General features: G+C 38.6%; 1 protein-coding gene across 6 annotated transcripts in view; it reads right to left on the reverse strand.

Moving 5' to 3' along the window:
• The window catches only part of Mms19 (MMS19 nucleotide excision repair protein), a 514,253-nt gene that overhangs the window by 320,237 nt on the left and 175,130 nt on the right, over positions 1-18,886 (reverse strand). For all 6 annotated transcript variants that reach the window (XR_012967332.1, XM_076202916.1, XM_076202918.1 and 3 more), the window contains one exon: positions 13,211-13,374. Coding sequence is in view for 5 of the 6 variants with exons in the window: in XM_076202916.1 (XP_076059031.1) it covers positions 13,211-13,374 (164 nt within the window). In the remaining variant the exon portion in view is untranslated. The remainder of the gene's footprint in view (positions 1-13,210; positions 13,375-18,886) is intronic.

Below are 18,886 nucleotides of genomic sequence, written 5' to 3' on the forward strand. Positions count from 1 at the left end.
ATTAAGAAATGCAGTATAATGGAATTTGGAAAAAGCAAAAATAGAATATCGGGTCAATATAAAATTACCAAGGAAGTCAAAAAAGTCAATTCAGAAAGGGACCTATGAGTAATTATTTCAGGTGACTTGTCACCTGATAAACATGTCAACAAACTAGTTGGAGAGACTTTTAAAAGAAAATATTAATTACACTGATGAGACCTAAATTGGAGTATGCTGCGACACTATGGGCACCTAGTAAAAAAAAAAAAAAAAAAAAAGAAATTAGAAAGAATTCAAATAGCAGCGACATAAATGGCACCTACACTATCAAATTTGACATGCGAACAAAAGACTGGATAAATTACATCTTTCAACATTGGAACAGAGAAGAGAAAGAGGCTATTTGCTAACTATCTACAAAATTATGAAAGGGATGGAAGTTCTTGATAGAGATGACATATTAAAATGGGACAGAAGAGAAACAAGAGGACAGGAGAAGCTAAAGAAGGACAGTTACAGAAGAGGTTTGAAAAAGAATAGCTTCCCACATAGAGTGATTGATATCTGGAACAAACTAAACAGGGAAACAGTGAGTGCCAAAACTATACAAGATTTTAAGAACAAACTGGATGTGGAGAGATACAAAAGCGGGTCACTACGAGCATAGCTCTTGTCCCATAAAATACAACTACAAGTCCTTCACTCATCCCTATCTCCTGCCTTTTCCATTCCTTGCTCAACATTCCCCTTTTTCTCAACACTTTCTTCACTCCATCTATACATCTCATCCTTGGTAGTCCCCTCATGTTCACTCCCTCCACCTCTGCCTTCCACACCTCTTTTACTAATCTTTTATCACTCATTCTTTCCATGTGTCCAAACCATCCCAATAATCTTTCATCAACCCTGTCATCTCATTTTCCCCTCCCACTCTACTCCTTGCCACTTTGTCTTTCACTCTATCCAACCTAGTAACCCCTACCATACTTTCCTGACATTTCCTCTCAAACACATTTTAACTTTTCTACTCTTGCCTCTCTAAAATTCCAAGTCTCTGCCCCATACAATGGTGTTGACACGATCACCCCTTCACATAATCTCCTTTTAGTATCCATTCCCAGGTGCCTATTTCTCATAACACTTTTCAATCCCCTAAGGCATTTACTTTCTCTCAATCTACAATTTACCTCCACCTCCATTCCTCCCTTTCCTGCTACATGCGACCCCAAATACTTAAAGCTATCCACTTCCTCCAGCCTCTTTCCTTGTAGACTTACTTCCAACTCACAAGCATCCTCTACCCTTGTACATCTCATCACCTTGCTTTTACCCACATTAACCTTCAGCTTTCTCCTATCACATATCTTTCCAAACTCAGTCACTAACTCCCTTAATCCCTCCTCTGACCCTGCCACAAGAACAGTGTCGTAAACAACTGGCTCATCTCCCACTTTTCTCCATTTTCTTACACAATTTCCAGTTCCCTGCCCATTACCCTTGTCTTTACCTCCCACATCACCCCATCCATGTACACACTGAACGGCCATGATAAATTGGAAATAAAGGATATAGCTTAAATTGGAAATGTACATGAATTTGAGTCTAGGTATAATAAAGAAAAAAATGAGAGAATAGAAGACAGGACCCAACAAGTGTTGCTCCGTTCCTGTATGCGAAGTCCTCTTGTGGCACAAAACCGAAGCTTAATGTAAACAGAGGCCTTGAAACTCCAAGGCAATTCCAAAAAATAAGTGATGAATCTTTTTCTGGATTTGGTATGAGAGAAAAAAATTGAGTTGAATCATAGATATAGAAAACGAGATGAATTTAGCATGAGTTTATGGGATAAAGAAATCATAGATCTAAAGAAAGATATTATGAATCTAAGAAAGGAATACCTCAGAGTAAACAAAGAGGTGTGTTATTTGAAGATAAGGAATGGTGAAATAGATATTGAGCTTAGTGAATTAAAAAAAAGAACAGAGGTAAAATGTGAAAATGAAAGGATGAAAAACAAAGATACCACCAACAGTGGTAAAATACAGGCAATGTTTGAAAAAATTTAGAACAATTTAGGAGAATAGAATTTGCTAAAGATTATAAAAGAATGTGAAGAAAACCAAGAAACTGAAAAAGATAGCTTTTAAAGAAATAGTACAACAAATGCAGGAGAATGCAAAAGACACAATTATTCAAGTAATCAAAGAAAAACCAAATTGAGAGAGAAAGAAGAGAAAGAAATAGCAAGAATAATCCTAAAAGAAGTACAAGATGGAGATCAAGAAATAAAAGAGGAAATAGATGAAATGTATAGAATACGAACAATATAATAAAGAAAATGACCTCTAAAGATAAAATTAAGGCCACAAGTGGTAGAAGACATATTAGCAAAATCAGGAAAGTTAGCAAAAAGTTAATACTATCAAAATATATGGTTAAAAAGATAAATGAATGTTGAGGAGAGAGAAGACACTAAGAGGTGAAGCTAAAGAAAAATAATTAAAAAGAATGAAAATTGAAAAACAGGAGATCCATTGGTGAGTATTACGCATGAGGCTGAGAAAATGATGTATTCAGGTAAGGGAAATGAAAGGAACAGAAAACAAGATGGAGAAGGAAAAAAATAAAAGGGGCTTATACTAACATAGACAGATTGCTCTCAGGATTAAATTAAATAAATGATTTCCTGTCAGAAGAAAAACCAGAGATAATGAGAGTTGTGGAGACAAAATTAAGGGGTCCACTACCACCAAATGGTGTTGGACATGGATCATATAATCACTGGATTAAAAATAGAGATGACAAACAGGATGGTGTCATGTTTTTGGCCAAGAAAATCTTAAATGTGATGAAGGTTACAGAGGCTAAAAACAGTGTGGAAATGATCATGATGAAAGTTGAAAATAGTGACATGAGAAGTAGAAAGTTTGTGGTGATTTATGTGCCTCAAAAAAACAGGGTCTTGGAAAGAGAGCGAGTATTCTAAAATATTAGATGATACAAGGCATTCATTAAATGAGATGCTGAAGGATGGAGGAAACCTGGTAATTATGAGACTTTAACTACAAAGAAATCTGTTGGAAAGAGATGACAGTGAAAGGTGGGGAGGATCTATATGGAAATGTATTACCTGACATGACTATAGAACATACAATGACACAATGGGTAAAAGAAAATACCAGATATAGAAGTAATGAAGAACTGTCGAGACTAGATTTAATATTTACATCAGAACCTGAAATTATGGATAATATTGAATACAAGACACCACTTGGGAAGAGTGATTACATATTAATAGAGTTTGAACTAGAGGAGGAAATATATAGAGAAATGAGGAATACAGAAACAGAAGACTGATGTATAATAAAATGGACTTTTTTCAAGATGCAAGTTAGAAAAATTCTATAATGAAGAGACACAAGTGGAAGAAAAATGGATGATTTTGATGGAAATATATAATGAAGGAATGGATTAACCACTTCAGTACGGGACTTAAATCTCGCGGGCAGCAGCCAATGCCAGCCGTATGACATAACGTAATAATATTCGCATCATAAAATATAGTCACCGCTTATATCGATCGTTCTCTCTTTCACCCGCGAATTTTGAAAACCACAGAGAATGGGATTCAGGGCGCATTTGGGAGAATGTAAAAACACAGGGGCGACTACAATAAATATAATCAAGACGCCGATATGGCAGCGTCGCGAATCCACTTGCTCCTCATGACGCCTACGTGTGCGGCACCGTATGGAAGGGGTTAATAGTGAGAACATTCAAAGAAGGATTAGAAAAGTTTCAGAACAGAGATATGCATACCAAAGTATGTAGATTTCTATAAGGCCATGGGGCAAAATCGGTATGGGGCTTAGTTTTTGAGTTTGTGGTGACTTTCAAGGGGCAAGAGAATACTACTCGAGTTAGGTCTGTAGTAGTCAGGACTGCCAGAAAATGCAAAGTTCCCGCAAAAAAAGTTGCTCCTTAATTAGTAATTAGCTGCTAATTAACACCATGTTAGTAAATAGTGAAAACGCCTTAAAAACAAGCAAGAATGATATAGAAGCAATGTATAACATTTTATTTAACATTTTAAAGTAACTGAAGATATGTTATTACAGCTGATATAAAATTATGTAATAGGGAAGTAAAAGGTTGCCCCCTAGTGGTGATGTTAGGAATGATACAGTGAATTTTCCTAGTACCGACCTTGGTATACTATGACTAACAAACTTTCAAATTCCACAGACTTTGAAGCAAGGTGGACATCATAATATGATAACTCATGGGTATTCTCTTTGAAAATGTCCCTGGACAAAATTATGGTGTGCCAAAATCACCATATCCTCATTCATCATTATCTGATTCTGAATCAGATGTGTTCTTTCTAATTTCCTGTTGGTACAAATCTCAGGTAGACATCTGCACAAGTCAATGCATGGTAAATTCATTTTGCTGCAAGAGCATGCACCCTTACAACCACCCTTCTGGCATTTGCAGTGCACTGTTTTCAGTACGCTGGGTGGAGCTGGGTCACCTGACATCCAGTCAAAGAAAAGTGTCACCCTCAATCTTCCACCCATGACCATCTGGAGATGGAGCATTGATATATGGCAGAAGGGCCCTATGATGAATGGCTGCCTGATAGTTGGCCCTTTTAACATGGTGTAGGAGGCAATCCTGATTTGGATGCAGCAACTAAGATTCTGATCTACATGTTAGCCGGAACAGATTATACCTGGCAACATTCACCTGTGAACATTGTTTCTGGCCATACATTGAGCAAACAAATTTCTCAATGGTTGGCAAAACAGATTCTGGAGTCTCCCACTCTGTGCCCAGTTGAGCAAATAAATTAACAAAGTCATCTGACTTCATCATCAGGTCCAGGGGTTTGCCCTTTCCTTTGAATGCACTCACAGAGTCACACCCAGTGAATGAGTGGAAGCCAATTAGTGCTCTGCACTTTTCTCTCCTGAGTGTTTTGGCAAGCTTGGAGATATTTATGATTCGATGGTTATCTACAGAACCAATGAGGAAAAGCAAGCCAGAGGCTGGAATTTCATGAGCTGCTGTCAGTGACAGCACAAAGACATCTGTGTCTGGACTCTTGATAACAACAGTTGTGCTGTCAGTGACAGCACAAAGACATCTGTGTCTGGACTCTTGATAACAACAGTTGTGCTGTCCCTGGCAGCATGACCTGCATGTAACAGTAATCTGGTGTCAGCTTCCTCATGGTCTGAGAAAAGGTCAGGTACTTCATTCACAACTAACTTGGCATCCTCCACAGACACTGAGTGACACTGATCCTTGTGTGATATCACAGGTGCAATGTGACCCAAAACCTGAGGATCACATTTCACCCAACTTTCATAAAGAAGTTCAATTAGATTTTCCTTATTGGACCCCTCAGACAAGATCTTTTTCAATTGCTTTGGCATTTTCTGCTCAGGCCTGCTGATTTTAACTACCTGGGTGCCACTGATTGCCCTTCGTTCACATTTATAGTTTTTTATGCTGTGTGAGGGATAGCAATCACATACAAAATCCACCCTACTGCATCCATACTTTATGGTCATGCCAACTAATTCACGCAAAAGCTTGTCTGCCAACTGACCAAATGTGACATGGATGTTCTGTGCTTGCTGAATGAAGGTCATTCCATCAATAATCAAAGCTGACCCCGAAGGTACCTCTGGCACACATTGAGCCCCTTTCTCCAACTTGTGCATCAAGTTTGATTTGCTTGTTTTGCAAATGGTACCATTACTATTTCCTAAGGACAATGGCACTGGTGTCAGGGAATAACCCAAGAGATTCTTCAAATCAACCTCCTTGCTTTTGCCAATGATTAGAAGGCGATTGAACATTTCATTGCTTGCCTTAAGTAAAACAGTCACAGACTGAACCTTTGTTTTTGAGGTTTTCAAAACTGTGGCAAAGGTCTTCAGTTTGTTTGATTTAATTGGCTCAAAAAGTTTTTCAGGCTCTGCTTTCAGTCTTGACTCTTCAAAATCTTTTGCAGCGATGACACCTTTGCCATAGGCACTCTCAAGGTCAGCCCTCACATTATCTGGTGCTACATTGCCAGAACAAATATTGATCAGATCATCCCCTAAGAATTCAAATGGATTAACCATTGATTCAACAGTTGAGACAATATTTCCGATGACACTTTCATCTTTCTGAATTCTAGATTCATCCAGGTCTTTTCTTCCCCTCTCAGTTTCTCCCCTCCCAGCCATATTTTGGCATTCCTTGGCTATTGCAGCACGTTGGTGATGGCTTAGCAACCATCTGTTCACAGCTCCCTTATTCAGTGTAAGGCCTTTCATACCACCTTTGGTTTTAGAGTTTCTGTTAACTGTTTGCTCAATGGCCATGGGTGACTTTAATTCAAAAGAAATATGTTGGGAAGAAATGACAGTGAAAGGGGGACAGGAACACTGGGGCAATGTCCTACTTGACTTGACCATTGAATACACAATGACTCAGTGGAATAGAGAAAATACTAGATATAGAGGAAATGAAGAACCCTCAAAATTAGACTTAATACTTACGACAGAACCTGAGATTATAAAAAAAAATTATTACAAAACTCCGATAGGAAAAAGTGACCACATTCTAATAGAAATGGAATTGAAAGAACAAATGGATCAAAGCAAAAATGATAAACATAGAATAGGAAGACCTATGTATAACAGAACAAACTTTGAGAAGCTTAAAACATTCTTTCGCAATGCAAACTGGGAAAAATTCCAAAACGAAGATACAGGGATAGAAGAAAAATGGAACATACTAAAAGAAATTTATAATGGAGTGAACAAACATGTACCACAACAAAAAATAGAAAAAACATACATAAAAAGCTGGTACAACAAAAGATGTAGTGAAACTAAGGAAAAAAGAGACAAAGCTTAGAAAAAATGGAAAAGAGATAAGAAACCAAGCAAATGGCAAACTTACATCAAACTAAGAAACGAATACGCAGAGATGAAAAGAGAAACTACGAAAAAAAGATAATAGATAAATGTAAAGAAGAACCCAAACTACTTTACAAGTATGTAAATGGAAAACTGAAAAACAAACAAGAAATAGAACAGCTGCGCCAAGACAAAAAGGAATATACAGAAGAACTGGAAATGGCTGAAATTATGAACAACCACTTCAGATCAGTATTCACAATAGAAAACTTGCCTAACTGTGTAGAAAAAGAGAGAGAATTATCCCCAGCAATGAAAGAAATAATCATAACACAAAAAGAAATCAGTGACCAAATTAAAACTCTTGATGTCAGAAAATCACATGGCCCAGACAGAATTGCAAACTGGATACTGAAAGAATGTATGGAAGAATTAACTGACAAAATATATAATTAAATTCTCACTTAAAGAAGGAAAAGTGCCATTGGACTGGAAGAAGGCAAACATTGTACCAATTTATAAGGGAGGTGATAAGGAAGATCCATCTAACTACAGACCAGTCTCACTAACAAGCACAATAGCAAAAATTTGTGAAAGAATTGTCAAAAACAGATGGGTTAAATACCTGGAAGAAAAATCTATACCGAATCCAAATCAATTTGGATTCAGACATGTACAACAAATTTGATCTGCTTCTACTCAAGAATCAGACATGTACAACAAATTTGATCTGCTTCTACTCAAGATTCAGACATGTACAACAAATTTGATCTGCTTCTACTCAAGATTAATAAACATAATACAAGAAAGAGATGGGTGGGCGGACTGTGCTTTTCTGGACCTGCAAAAGGCATTCGATAAGGTACCACATAGTAAACTTATAAAGATAGAGTCAAAAGGTAGCATCAGAGGAAAATTATTGGAATGGATGAAAGACTTCCTGATTGGGAGGAAAATGAGAGTTGTAATTAGAGAAAAATTCTCCAACTGGGAAGAAGTAAAAAGTGGTGTCCTGCAAGGATCAGTACTGGCCCCAATCATGTTCCCCGTATACATTAATGACATGAATGAAGGTGTGGAGTGCTATATGAATTTTTTTGCAGATGATGCAAAATTACTAAAGAAGGTAAAAATGGAAGAGGACTGCAACTCATTGCAATAAGATCGGGACACGATCTGGAATTGGACTCAAAAGTGGGAAGTAAAATTTAATATAAAGAAATGCAGTATAATGGAATTTGGAAAGAGTAAGAACAAAATATCAAAAGATTACAGAATTGGGGAAGTGAAAGTAAAAAAAGCAAACTCGGAAAAAGATCTTGGAGTGGTGATTGGAAAGGACATGAAACCAGATAAGCATATAAATAAAATATTCGGAGAAACCTACAACTTATTGAGGTCAATCAAAGTGGCATTTGCTTATTTGGATGAAGAAATAATAAAGAAAATACTAACTACACTAAGACCAAAACTTGAGTATGCAGCATCACTTTAGACACCCAGTACTAAAAAGAATATTAAGAAACTAGAAAGAATACAAAGAGCGACAACCAAACTAGCACCGACTCTCGCCGAACTAACATATGACCAAAGACTGTCCAAAATGAATCCACCAACTTTGGAACAAAGAAGAGAAAGAGGAGATTTGCTGACTATCTTCAGAATAATGAAAGGAATGGAAGTTTTAGACAGGAACGACTTGTTAATGTGGGACAACGGTAAAACGAGAGGACACGGAAAAAAACTGAAAAGGACAGTTATGGAAAAAACTTGAAAAGGAACAGCTTCCCACACAGAGCGATAAATACATGGAACAAATTAGACAACAAAACAGTATGTGCAAACACTATACAAGATTTTAAGATAAATCTTGATGCAGAGAGATACAAAGACAGGTCACCATGAGCATAGCTCCCTTCTCGTATATTACAATTAGGTATATACATAAAACAGAGGAAAACCCGTATCTGTCCTGCCTCTGGACAACAAATTCACCATTCATGAAGCTTTTTTTCAATTTCAGGGTTGGTATTTCCAAGGTTTTCCATTTCTGAAATATATGCAGGTAGATATCTTGAATAGTCATAAGCAAAAAACCATGGAAGAACATGTTTCAGTGTAGCAAGGTGAAGCTGCCAATTACGTTTTCTTGTCCCTTAATTTTCCATGTGGGACACAAAAATCTCTGAATCTACATATACAAACGTTATTTGTAAAATTAATAATATTGAATATAACTGTCACTTAATAACAGTTCCAATTTTGAATGAATAAAGTATACAGTAGAATTGTCCAAATAAAACCTAGCAAATATCCATCCTGTGGTTGGTTGGAAGTTTCCCGGCTTGGTTATCACAACAAGGTCTCATTCAGGCCTGTTTTGTGGGTCTATGTTTAAATTACCTGATTCATATTCACATCTGGACAGGGCTTCCCATCGTCGGGTTCTTGAAAGGGCAACTTTGACATATTTCTCCCCTTTGCAAATTATACACTGCTCTGGCAGCACATGGAGATTTCTTCTTGATACCGACAGTTGTTTCAGGCCAGCAGAACATGAAGGAGTTAAGCTCAGCCTAGTACTTTTTTGAGGTGGAGTTGCAGTGACATCATCAGGGATGGTGTTATTCAGTTTTGCGCAACATTTGATAACCCTTTCTATCTTGGTCTTATCAGTGAACCTCCTGTAGCACTGTATATGGTACCCAAGTCCATCTAAGTTCGCACACGCTTCAAAAGTTTCTGACAAATTCTCAGCAACAGCACGTTGTATACCATCTAGATCAGAGGTTCCCAAACTTTTAAGCTCATTGACCCCCTAGTAAGGTTTAACCCCTTCCATACGGTGCCGCACACGTAGGCGTCATGGACTTAGATCTCGGTGGCAGCAGCCAATGCCAGCCGTACGACGTGTCGTAATAATACTCGCATCATAAAATATAGTCACCGCTTATATCGATCGTTCTCTCTTCACCCGTGAATTTTGATAACCATAGAAAATGCGACTACAAAAGAATTGGAAAGAATGTCATTATGGAGGGGCGACTACAATAAATATAATCAAGACGCCGATATGGCAGCCTCGCGAATACACTCGCTCCCCATGACGCCTACGTGTGCGGCACCGTATGGAAGGGGTTAAGATTTTCTATAGACCCCCAAACTATTAATTCACGAATTATGTCAGTTTATTATTATTATTGGTGTTGTTGTTATTAATACTAATAATATTATTATTATAGTTATTATCCTTATTATTATTGTTATTATTACTATTATTATTTTTATTATTGTTATTATTATAATTCTAGTTATCAATAGTGTTATTATCATCATTTTGATCCGTTATAAAAGGGCTAAATGACAACATTCATCAAGGCAACGGCGTTCCAATAATGATACAGACACATTCACATATACATAAACATAAGAATAAATATCTATATCATATATTCTTTATTATATTGCTATAAGTAATATTCAAGCCAATAATATTACACAAGCTTGTCATCTTGATGTTCATTCACAATGTGGTTGTGTGTATGTGAGATTCTCACTACATGAACAGAATGGGGAGGATTTTTGACCCAGAGTTGTTGTTGTTGTTGTTGTTGTCATTCCCTAGACTGTCTGTCCGAGCAGTCCCATCTCCCCAAGGAATGCTACAGCCGAAACTGGGTTTTCCAACAAATCCTTTATAGAGTGTATGTTGTGTTGTTTGCATGCATGATTGTGTATAATGCAGTCTTCCATTATGTGTTGTATGGTATGGGGTGAAGTGTTACATCCTGGGCAGCTATTCACAATGCGGTCATCCAGCCTCTTCTGGTAGCTTAGAAGTGCTGGGTGGTGGCCACACCGCAGTCTGGCCAAGTGGACTCTGTCCTTTCGTGGGAGAGAGGATTCAGAAGGGTGGATATCAGGGGGTCTGGCATGCAGCAGTGTGTTGTCTTTCAGTGTGTTAATGGAGCGGTGAGTGATATGATTATGAATATGTTTCCGGAGGCTGGTATTTAGTGGTTGTGGAGGAAGAGAAGAGAGTATTTGTGCGTAATAAAGGTCTTTGGGTGTTGTTTTAATGTTTCTTGGTGTGTGTGGGTGTTCTGCTATGTAGTGTAGCGGGTGTGATGTTTGTGGTGGCTGCGGCAAGTATTTGTGTGCCTCTCATGTCGAGGTGGTCTTTGACTTTGAGGACTTTTGTTTCATGGTGTAAATGGTCTGTTGGTGTTGTATTTGTGCAGCCTGTAATTGTTTTTAGGGCTTTGTTTTGTATGATTTGAAGGGTGTTGTGGTGTGTCTCACTGAGATTAGGAGCCCATGCAGGACTCGCATAATTCAACACTGAGCATATGCATTGTTTGTATATTGTTATATTAGTTTCTTTGTTTTGTCCAAATGTCGTTCCAGTGATTGACTTAAGTGCGTTAAGTCTAGGTGTGCATTTGTTTTTTATGTTTGTGATGTGTTGTTTGAAAGACATGGATGTATCGTATGTTACACCAAGAATTTTCGGTGTGTTTGTGTGTGGTATTAGAGTGTTGTTGATGTAGAGATGAGGTATGTATTTGTGTTCTATTGTCCAGTTGGTGAGAAGTGTTGCTATAGATTTGGTTGGAGCTATTTTGAGTCTGTTTGTGATGAACCATGTGTTGAGTGTATCAAGGTATGGCTGGATTATTTCTGCAGCTTTGTCTGTGTTACGATGTGTGCATGTGATTGTTATGTCGTCTGCGTAGGAAGAGATTTGTATTTCTGAGTTGTCTGGTGTGGGTAAGTCATGCATGTATAGATTAAATAGTGTGGGGGATGAAATGACATGGTTTTTCTTTAAGTTTAGATATTGGTTGGTTGATTATTCTCACTCTTTCAGTACAGGAAGAGAACAGGATCATTTCATGCTAACCATTTAATTTTAAAGACTGCCTTTCGACCCCATAGCAATCTACTGACCCCCTTTCAACCCCTTGGATGGTTTTATTGACCCCTGGGGATCGATATCGACCCCCTAGAAATCTACTGACCCCCTTTCAACCCCTGATCTAGATGTTTCCATTTCTTAGTACACTCCTTAACTTTTGTCAAACAGTTCTCAGAAATAGGTAAAACAGCACTTTTTTCTTCAGAGACAATGTGAATGCAGCAATCAATGGGAGCTGCCATCTTGGAAATCCTAGCAATATGATTGGCTAATGTGTCATGAGCCTCCTATTGTTGTTTAAAATGGAAACTAAGACAGTACAGTGTTGCTGTCCACTATCCACAAGCTAAACTAAGCCTTAATGGTATGATTAAAAAGGGCTAATAAAAAACTTTGGAGCAACTTTTGAAGTGGGAACTTTTTTAAATTTACTTGAAAATGACCTTTTCTCTGAAATAAAAAAAAGAAATTAAGTTGCCCTTTGAGAGTCACCACGAATTGACAAGATACTAATTTTGCCCCATGGCCTATATATAATTACTGAAGAACCAAGAACCATCAATTCTTCAACTCCAGTGGAGTTAATATTTAACAGAGTTTTCAATGGAACTGTAGAAGCTGTCAGAGTGCAGGACAAATTTTCCAGTAGATTGAATAATGAAGTGTTTAAGAAGGAAGTGCCCTTGTATGGACTGAATGATATGGTGTTTGTTCGCAATTCTGGTAAAGGTTCTCCATGGGTGGAAGGAAAGATTGATGAAGTGCTTGGTTCAAGAAATTATAAGGTGAAGGTTCAAAGTTTGGGAAATATCATTTGGAAAAGACATGCAGATCAAATTATGCCTAGATTTGTAGGTGATTTTGGCCAACCTAAGAGTAATCACTCAATTGATACTTCCATAACTTTTCAGTTAGAGTAGATGTTACTAGTAATTCAATGTTGTATTCACCTGTGACTGAAGATAATACTAATATAGAACCTCCAAGAGAAAACCTTCTAAGTAATAACCAAGATTGTTCAGTACAGACAAATGAGATACAATGTTCCAGTCACATCTGTAGACCACCTGATAGGTGAACTATAAATTGTGTGTTTATCAAAAGGGGAGAAATGTAGTTTCTAGTAACACTCCTGTGACTGGGTGAATCACATGTTGTTGTGGTGGTCTGAGACCATGTTTTGTTTTGTATTTACATCCTGACCAAGCAGTCATGTTAAGTGTAAGTTAAGACCAATTGGGTATCTCTCATACATCTTAATCCCTAGAATATTATGTAAACAATCATTCTTCTTCATATATGTTTTTCAATGAAAAAGTACATTTTTCTTTCATTCAAAATTTGTGAAAGTATCAATCCTTGGTAAAAAAATAAAATATCTGTGTACCTTACTGATGCATTGTAATGAACCAACGCAGTCTGGCTCACTGATTATCAGGGTGTTTTCTGCATAGGTCCACAGGGCTCCAACTACCTTGGACAAAACTGCTACCCCACAAGGTAGGAAGGCTAATGTCTCAAATATTTGTTTTTTGCTAACTTTGGAGTCATCTGTAAATAGTTAAATAAAGCAAATATAATTTCTTTAATTAAGTATTAATAATAATACTAATATGAAAAGTTTAGTGAGGAAAGAAATGTTTACAGTATTCTATAGTGGGTACCAATTTTCCTTTAATTCTTCCTACTACTAAGCTGTTTTATTAATCCCTTTGGTATACACTCTATTGCAGAGGAGTAAAGAAAAAAATCATGCACAAATATGTATGACCTACTAACATTGTAACTTAAAATTTAGAGTGGAGATGGAATGGGGATGGTTCAAGGAGGGAGTCACAAGGTGTGCAAAGAGGGTGTGTGGAACAAGGAGGGTGGGAGGAAATAGAAGGAAGGGTAGTGAGCGGTGGAATGAGGAAGCAAAGAAGGGTGTAGAAGAGAAGAAGCAAGCTTTCATAGATTGGCTACACAAATTTGGACGTGGGAATCGTATGAGAGGTACAAAGTAAAGAGAAGGGAAGTTAAAAGAGGAAGAGAAGGTGAATCAAGTAGAGAAGAAAAAGTAAAAGGTGCAGATGGAGAGATGATAATGGAAGAGAAGACAGTGAGAGGAAGGTGGGCAGAGTATTTTAGGGAGCTGCTAAATATGAAGGAGGATAGGGAGGGAAAGGTATTTCCAGTGGGAAGTGCTAAGAAAATGAGAGTGATGAGTGAGGAAAATGGAGGAGAAATAGGGAAAGATGAAGTAAAAGCAGCTGTTAACATGATGAGAGCAGGTAAGGCACCTGGGTTGGATGGATGCCATGCGGAATGTCTGAAGAAAGGAGGTACAGTTATGGTGGACTGGCTGGTGAGGTTATTTAATGTTTGTTTAAGAGAGGGTGGAGTGATGGAGGACTGGAGGAGTGCCTGCATAGTTCCACTTTACAAGGGAAAGGGGGAAAAGTGTAAGTGTAGTAGTTTGAGAGGGATCAGCTTGTTGAGTGTAGTTGGGAAGGCTTATGGGAGGGTCTTGACTGAGAGGATTAGGATAGGAACAGAGGGAGTAATTGGTGAGGAATAGTGTGGTTTTAGGACAGGTAGAGGTTGCGTAGATCAGGTTTTTGTGGTAAGACAGATATGTTAGAAAGCTATAGGAAAAGGTAAGGATATTTTTTGGGCTTTTATGGAATTGAAAAAGGCTTATGACAGGGTAGACAGGAAGGCACTGTGGGAGGTATTGCAGATATATGGGATAGGAGCTGTTAAGAGCAGTCAAGAGTTTTTATGAAAGTAGTAGAGCTTGTGTTAGGATTAGAAATGGAGAGAGTAAATGGTTTGAGGTAAAGGTGGGACTTCATCAGGGATGTGTTATGTCGCCCTGGCTGTTCAATCTATACATAGATGGGGTGGTGCGAGAGGTGAATGCAAGGGTACTGGGTCAGGGGTTAGAGGTGGTTAAAGAAAATGGAGAGAAGTGGGAGATAAGACAGTTGTTGTTTGCTGATGACACTGTGCTTGTAGCAGGATCAGAGGAGGGATTGAAGAAGTTAGTGAGAGTTTGGGAAGGTGTGTGAAAGAAGGAAGTTGAAGATAAATGTGGGAAAAAGTAAGGTGATGAGATGTACAAGGGGAGAGAGTGACAGTAGGCTGGAAGTGAGCATAAAGGGAGAGAGACTAGAGGAAGTGGATAGTTTCAGATACTTGGGTGCGAATCTGGCAGGAAAGGGTGGAGTGGAGGTGGAGGTAGAATGTAGATGGAGCGAAGCGAGTAAATGCCTTGGTGGATTAAAAAGTGTAATGAGAAATAGACATCTGGGAATGGATGATAAGAGGAGGTTATACGAAGGAGTGATTGTGCTGACAGCACTGTATGGGGCACAAACATGGAACATAAGAGAGGAAGAGACAAGGAGCTTGAATGTGTCTGAGATGAAATGTCTGAGAAGTATGATATGGGTTACTAGGCTAGATAAATGAGGTGAGGAGAAAAGGGGTGGAAAGGGAGTTGGGAGGTAGGGTTGATGAAAGAGTACTAGGATGGTTTGTAACCATGGAAAGAATGAGTGAAGAAAAATTATTAAAAGAGGTGAGGAAAGCAGAGGTGGAAGGAGTGAATATGAGGGGGCATCCTAGGATGAGATGGATGGATGGGGTAAAAGGGGCATTGTGAAAAAGAGGAATGTCTATTGAGGAAGGACAGGAGAAGACAGAAGATAGGGGTGAATGGAGAAGGGTTGTGTATGGATGATGTGGTGATGCATGAGGGGGTGGAGTGGGTGGGGAATAGGGGGTGAGGAAGTATGTATGAGAAAAAATTTGATGCAGCCCGAAGGGATTTCTCACCGTCTTCTCCTTTTCTTCATGAGGGGACAGAGAGGGGGGGGTCACTGAATTAATGAAGTGGCCTTGCTGTGGATGTGCTGTGTCTTACAACACTGCTTCTGACCCAGGGCAGTGGACAGGATGCAGGGATGACCTGTCATCCAGGAGGTGCCAAGATGAGAGGGAGGGAGGAGGGTGGAGGGGAGTGGAGGTGCCAAGATGAGAGGGAGGAGGGTGGAGGGGAGTGGAGTATGTAGGGGATGGAATGGGTGGGAGTGGCTTCTATGCTTTTTTCTTTTTGGCTACCCCCCCTGTGTAAGGGGGAATAAACCTTTGGTATATGTATGTAAAATTTGGAGCAGCCACTTTGTAAAGAAAAGGAGACTAAATTTACCTGAATTAGTTTTTAGTACATCACAAGCTCATTAATAGCTATATGAATTACACAACTCTTGTTTTTTATTTTTTGCAAATTGAAATCATTGATCCTATTCCCAAATTGTCATCTGCTTAAGTCATTCTCCCAAAACCTACACATGGCATCACCAATTCTGCAGTGACATCATGAGTTGTATTTTTTCTTTATCCATTGTCACTACATTAACCTATTTACATAGTTGTATTATACAGGAAGGGAGCTATGCTTGTAGTGACTCGTCTTTGTATCTTTTAGGATCTAGTTTGTTTTTAAATTCTAGTGTAGTTTTTGCACACACTTGCCTCATCCAACTTGTTCCAGACATCTACCACTGTGTGGGAAACTATTCTTTTTCATATCTCTTCTATAACTATACTTTTTAAAAAAAAATTCATGTCCTCTTGTTTTTCTTTTATCCCACTTTATCAAATCTTCTATGTCAAGGACTTCCATCCCTTTCATAATTCTGTATATGGCCAGTAGATCTCCTCTTTCTTTTCTTTGTTCCACTGTTGGTAGTTCCAGTTTGGACAATCTTTGTTCATATGTCAATTTTGAAAGTGCTGGTGCCATCTTTGTCACTGCTCTTTGAATTCTTTCTACATACATGCATACATATACCAAAGGCTTTTTCCCCTTACACTGGGGGTAGCAAAAAAGAAAAAGGCAAAGAAACCACTCCCACCCATTCCATTTCCTATATATTCCACTCCCCTCCACCCTCCTCCCTCTACCTTATCTTGGCACCTGGATGACAGGTCATCCCTGCATCCTGTCCACTGCCCTGGGTCAGAGGCAGTATCGAAAGACACAGCACATCCACAGCAAGGCTGCTTCATAAATTCGGCGACCCCCCTCTCCATCCCCTCATGCAGAAAAGAAGAAGATGGGGAGAAATCCCTTCGGGCTGTGTCAAATTTTTTCTCATACATACTTCCTCACCCCCATCCCCCACCCACTCCCCCTCATGCATCACAGCATTATCCATACACAATAGTGGTGACCAGGAGTGGTGACCAGTGGTGACCAGGAGTATGGTAGGATGAGTTAACCCCTTCGTTACCGAGCCATCAACCTTACATAAACAAATGTTTCAAACCGTCCCACGAATGGCTGGAGCCTTATGTTTGTAAACACAGACACTTGCCACCACGTGGGTAGAAATAACCCAGAAACCGAGGCCTTGAGAGCCCTCAATACACACAGCTTATAACTGTGACACGTGCGTGTCACGGGGAGCACGCTCGGTTCCTGGCGGGTGCACTCAGCCGTGACATGCAAGTGTCACAAAACACACATCCGGTACTCAAGGGGTTAAGGATGTACATGTCCTAAGGGGAGAGAGTGGGGGAATATCACAACATTTTCTGGTGGAAGGCAAATTGAGAGTGGAGAATAGGTGGAGAAAGAGGAAAACGGCAGAAGGTAGGGAGGTACTTAGAGTGAACTGCTTAAATGAGAAAAAAAAAAAAAGGAGAATGAGTATAAGAAGAAGCTGAGAGAGGAGTGGGAGGAAGTAAAGGATAGAGGAAAACTTTTAAAAGCAGTCAAGAGTTTTTATGACAATAGTACAACTTGAATTAGAATCAGAAATGGAGAGAGTGAGTGGTTTGAGGTTAAGGTGGGACTTCATCAGGGACATTTTATGCTGCCTTGGCCGTTCAATTTATACATGGATGGGGTGGTGTGAGAGGTAAATGCAAGGGTAATGGGTCAGGGATGGGAGATGGTTAAAGAAATTGGAGAAAAATGGGATATATACCAGCTGCTCTTTGCTGACGACACTGAGCTTGTAGCAGGATCAGGGGAGGGATTGAGGAAATTAATGACAGAGTTTGAGAAGGTGTGTGAAAGAAGGAAGTTGAAGATAAATGTGGGTAAAAATAAGGTGATGAGATGTACAAGGGGAGAAAGTGGCAGAAGACTAGAAGTAAGTATCAAGGAAGAGAAACTGGAGGAAGTGGATAGTTTTAGATGCTTGGGTGCAAATGTGGCAGGAAAGGGAGGAGTGGAGGTGAAATGTAGATTGAAAGAAGTGAATAAATACCTTCAAAGATTAAAAAGTGTAATTACAAAGGATTACAAAGGATTACAAAGGAGGAGCATACCAACAGCAGACCTTTTGGTCCGTAACTAGGTTGGATGCAAAAACAATTATAATAATGATAAGAAAATAAATATGAATATAATCATCTACATAATAATAATAAAATAAATACATACATACATACATACATATACCAAGGCTTTTTTCCCCTTATCAGGGAGGTAGTCACAAAGGACAAGGCATAAAATCATTCCCACCCATTCCATCCCCGAAAACACTCCACTCCCCTCCTCCCTCCCTCCTATCTTAGCACCTCCTAGATGACGGGTCATCCCTACACCCTGTCCACTGTAAATACATAAGTACAGTTAATTAATAAACAAACAGGTAAATAGTAAATAATAATAATTTGACATATAACTAATAATAAATTAGAATCAAGTAAATAATAATAAAAAGACATGATAAAACAAATAAACAAATAATATAATATAAATGACAGTCATTACAGCATCTTGCTTAGGTGTTTATCTAAATGATTCCATTTATTAACTACACAGTTGGCGAAGTTGTTTCTACCCACTTCCAAATTAAATCTAATTCCTGACAGTTTGAGACCATTGTTTCTTGTCAGATTCTCATTCAGTATTAAAATTTTGTCACTTCTGATGTTGTCAATTCCCTTTAGAGTCTTAAAAACCTGTATAAGTCACCTCTGAGTCTACGCTTTTTTTTTTTTTAGGGAAAACAGATTCATATGTTTGTCAATTTTTGTATGATTTATTTTTTATATTTGG

This window comes from Oratosquilla oratoria, chromosome 19, assembly GCF_046742065.1.
Source record: "Oratosquilla oratoria isolate Oo_2021 chromosome 19, ASM4674206v1, whole genome shotgun sequence".
Lineage (NCBI taxonomy): Eukaryota > Metazoa > Arthropoda > Malacostraca > Stomatopoda > Squillidae > Oratosquilla > Oratosquilla oratoria.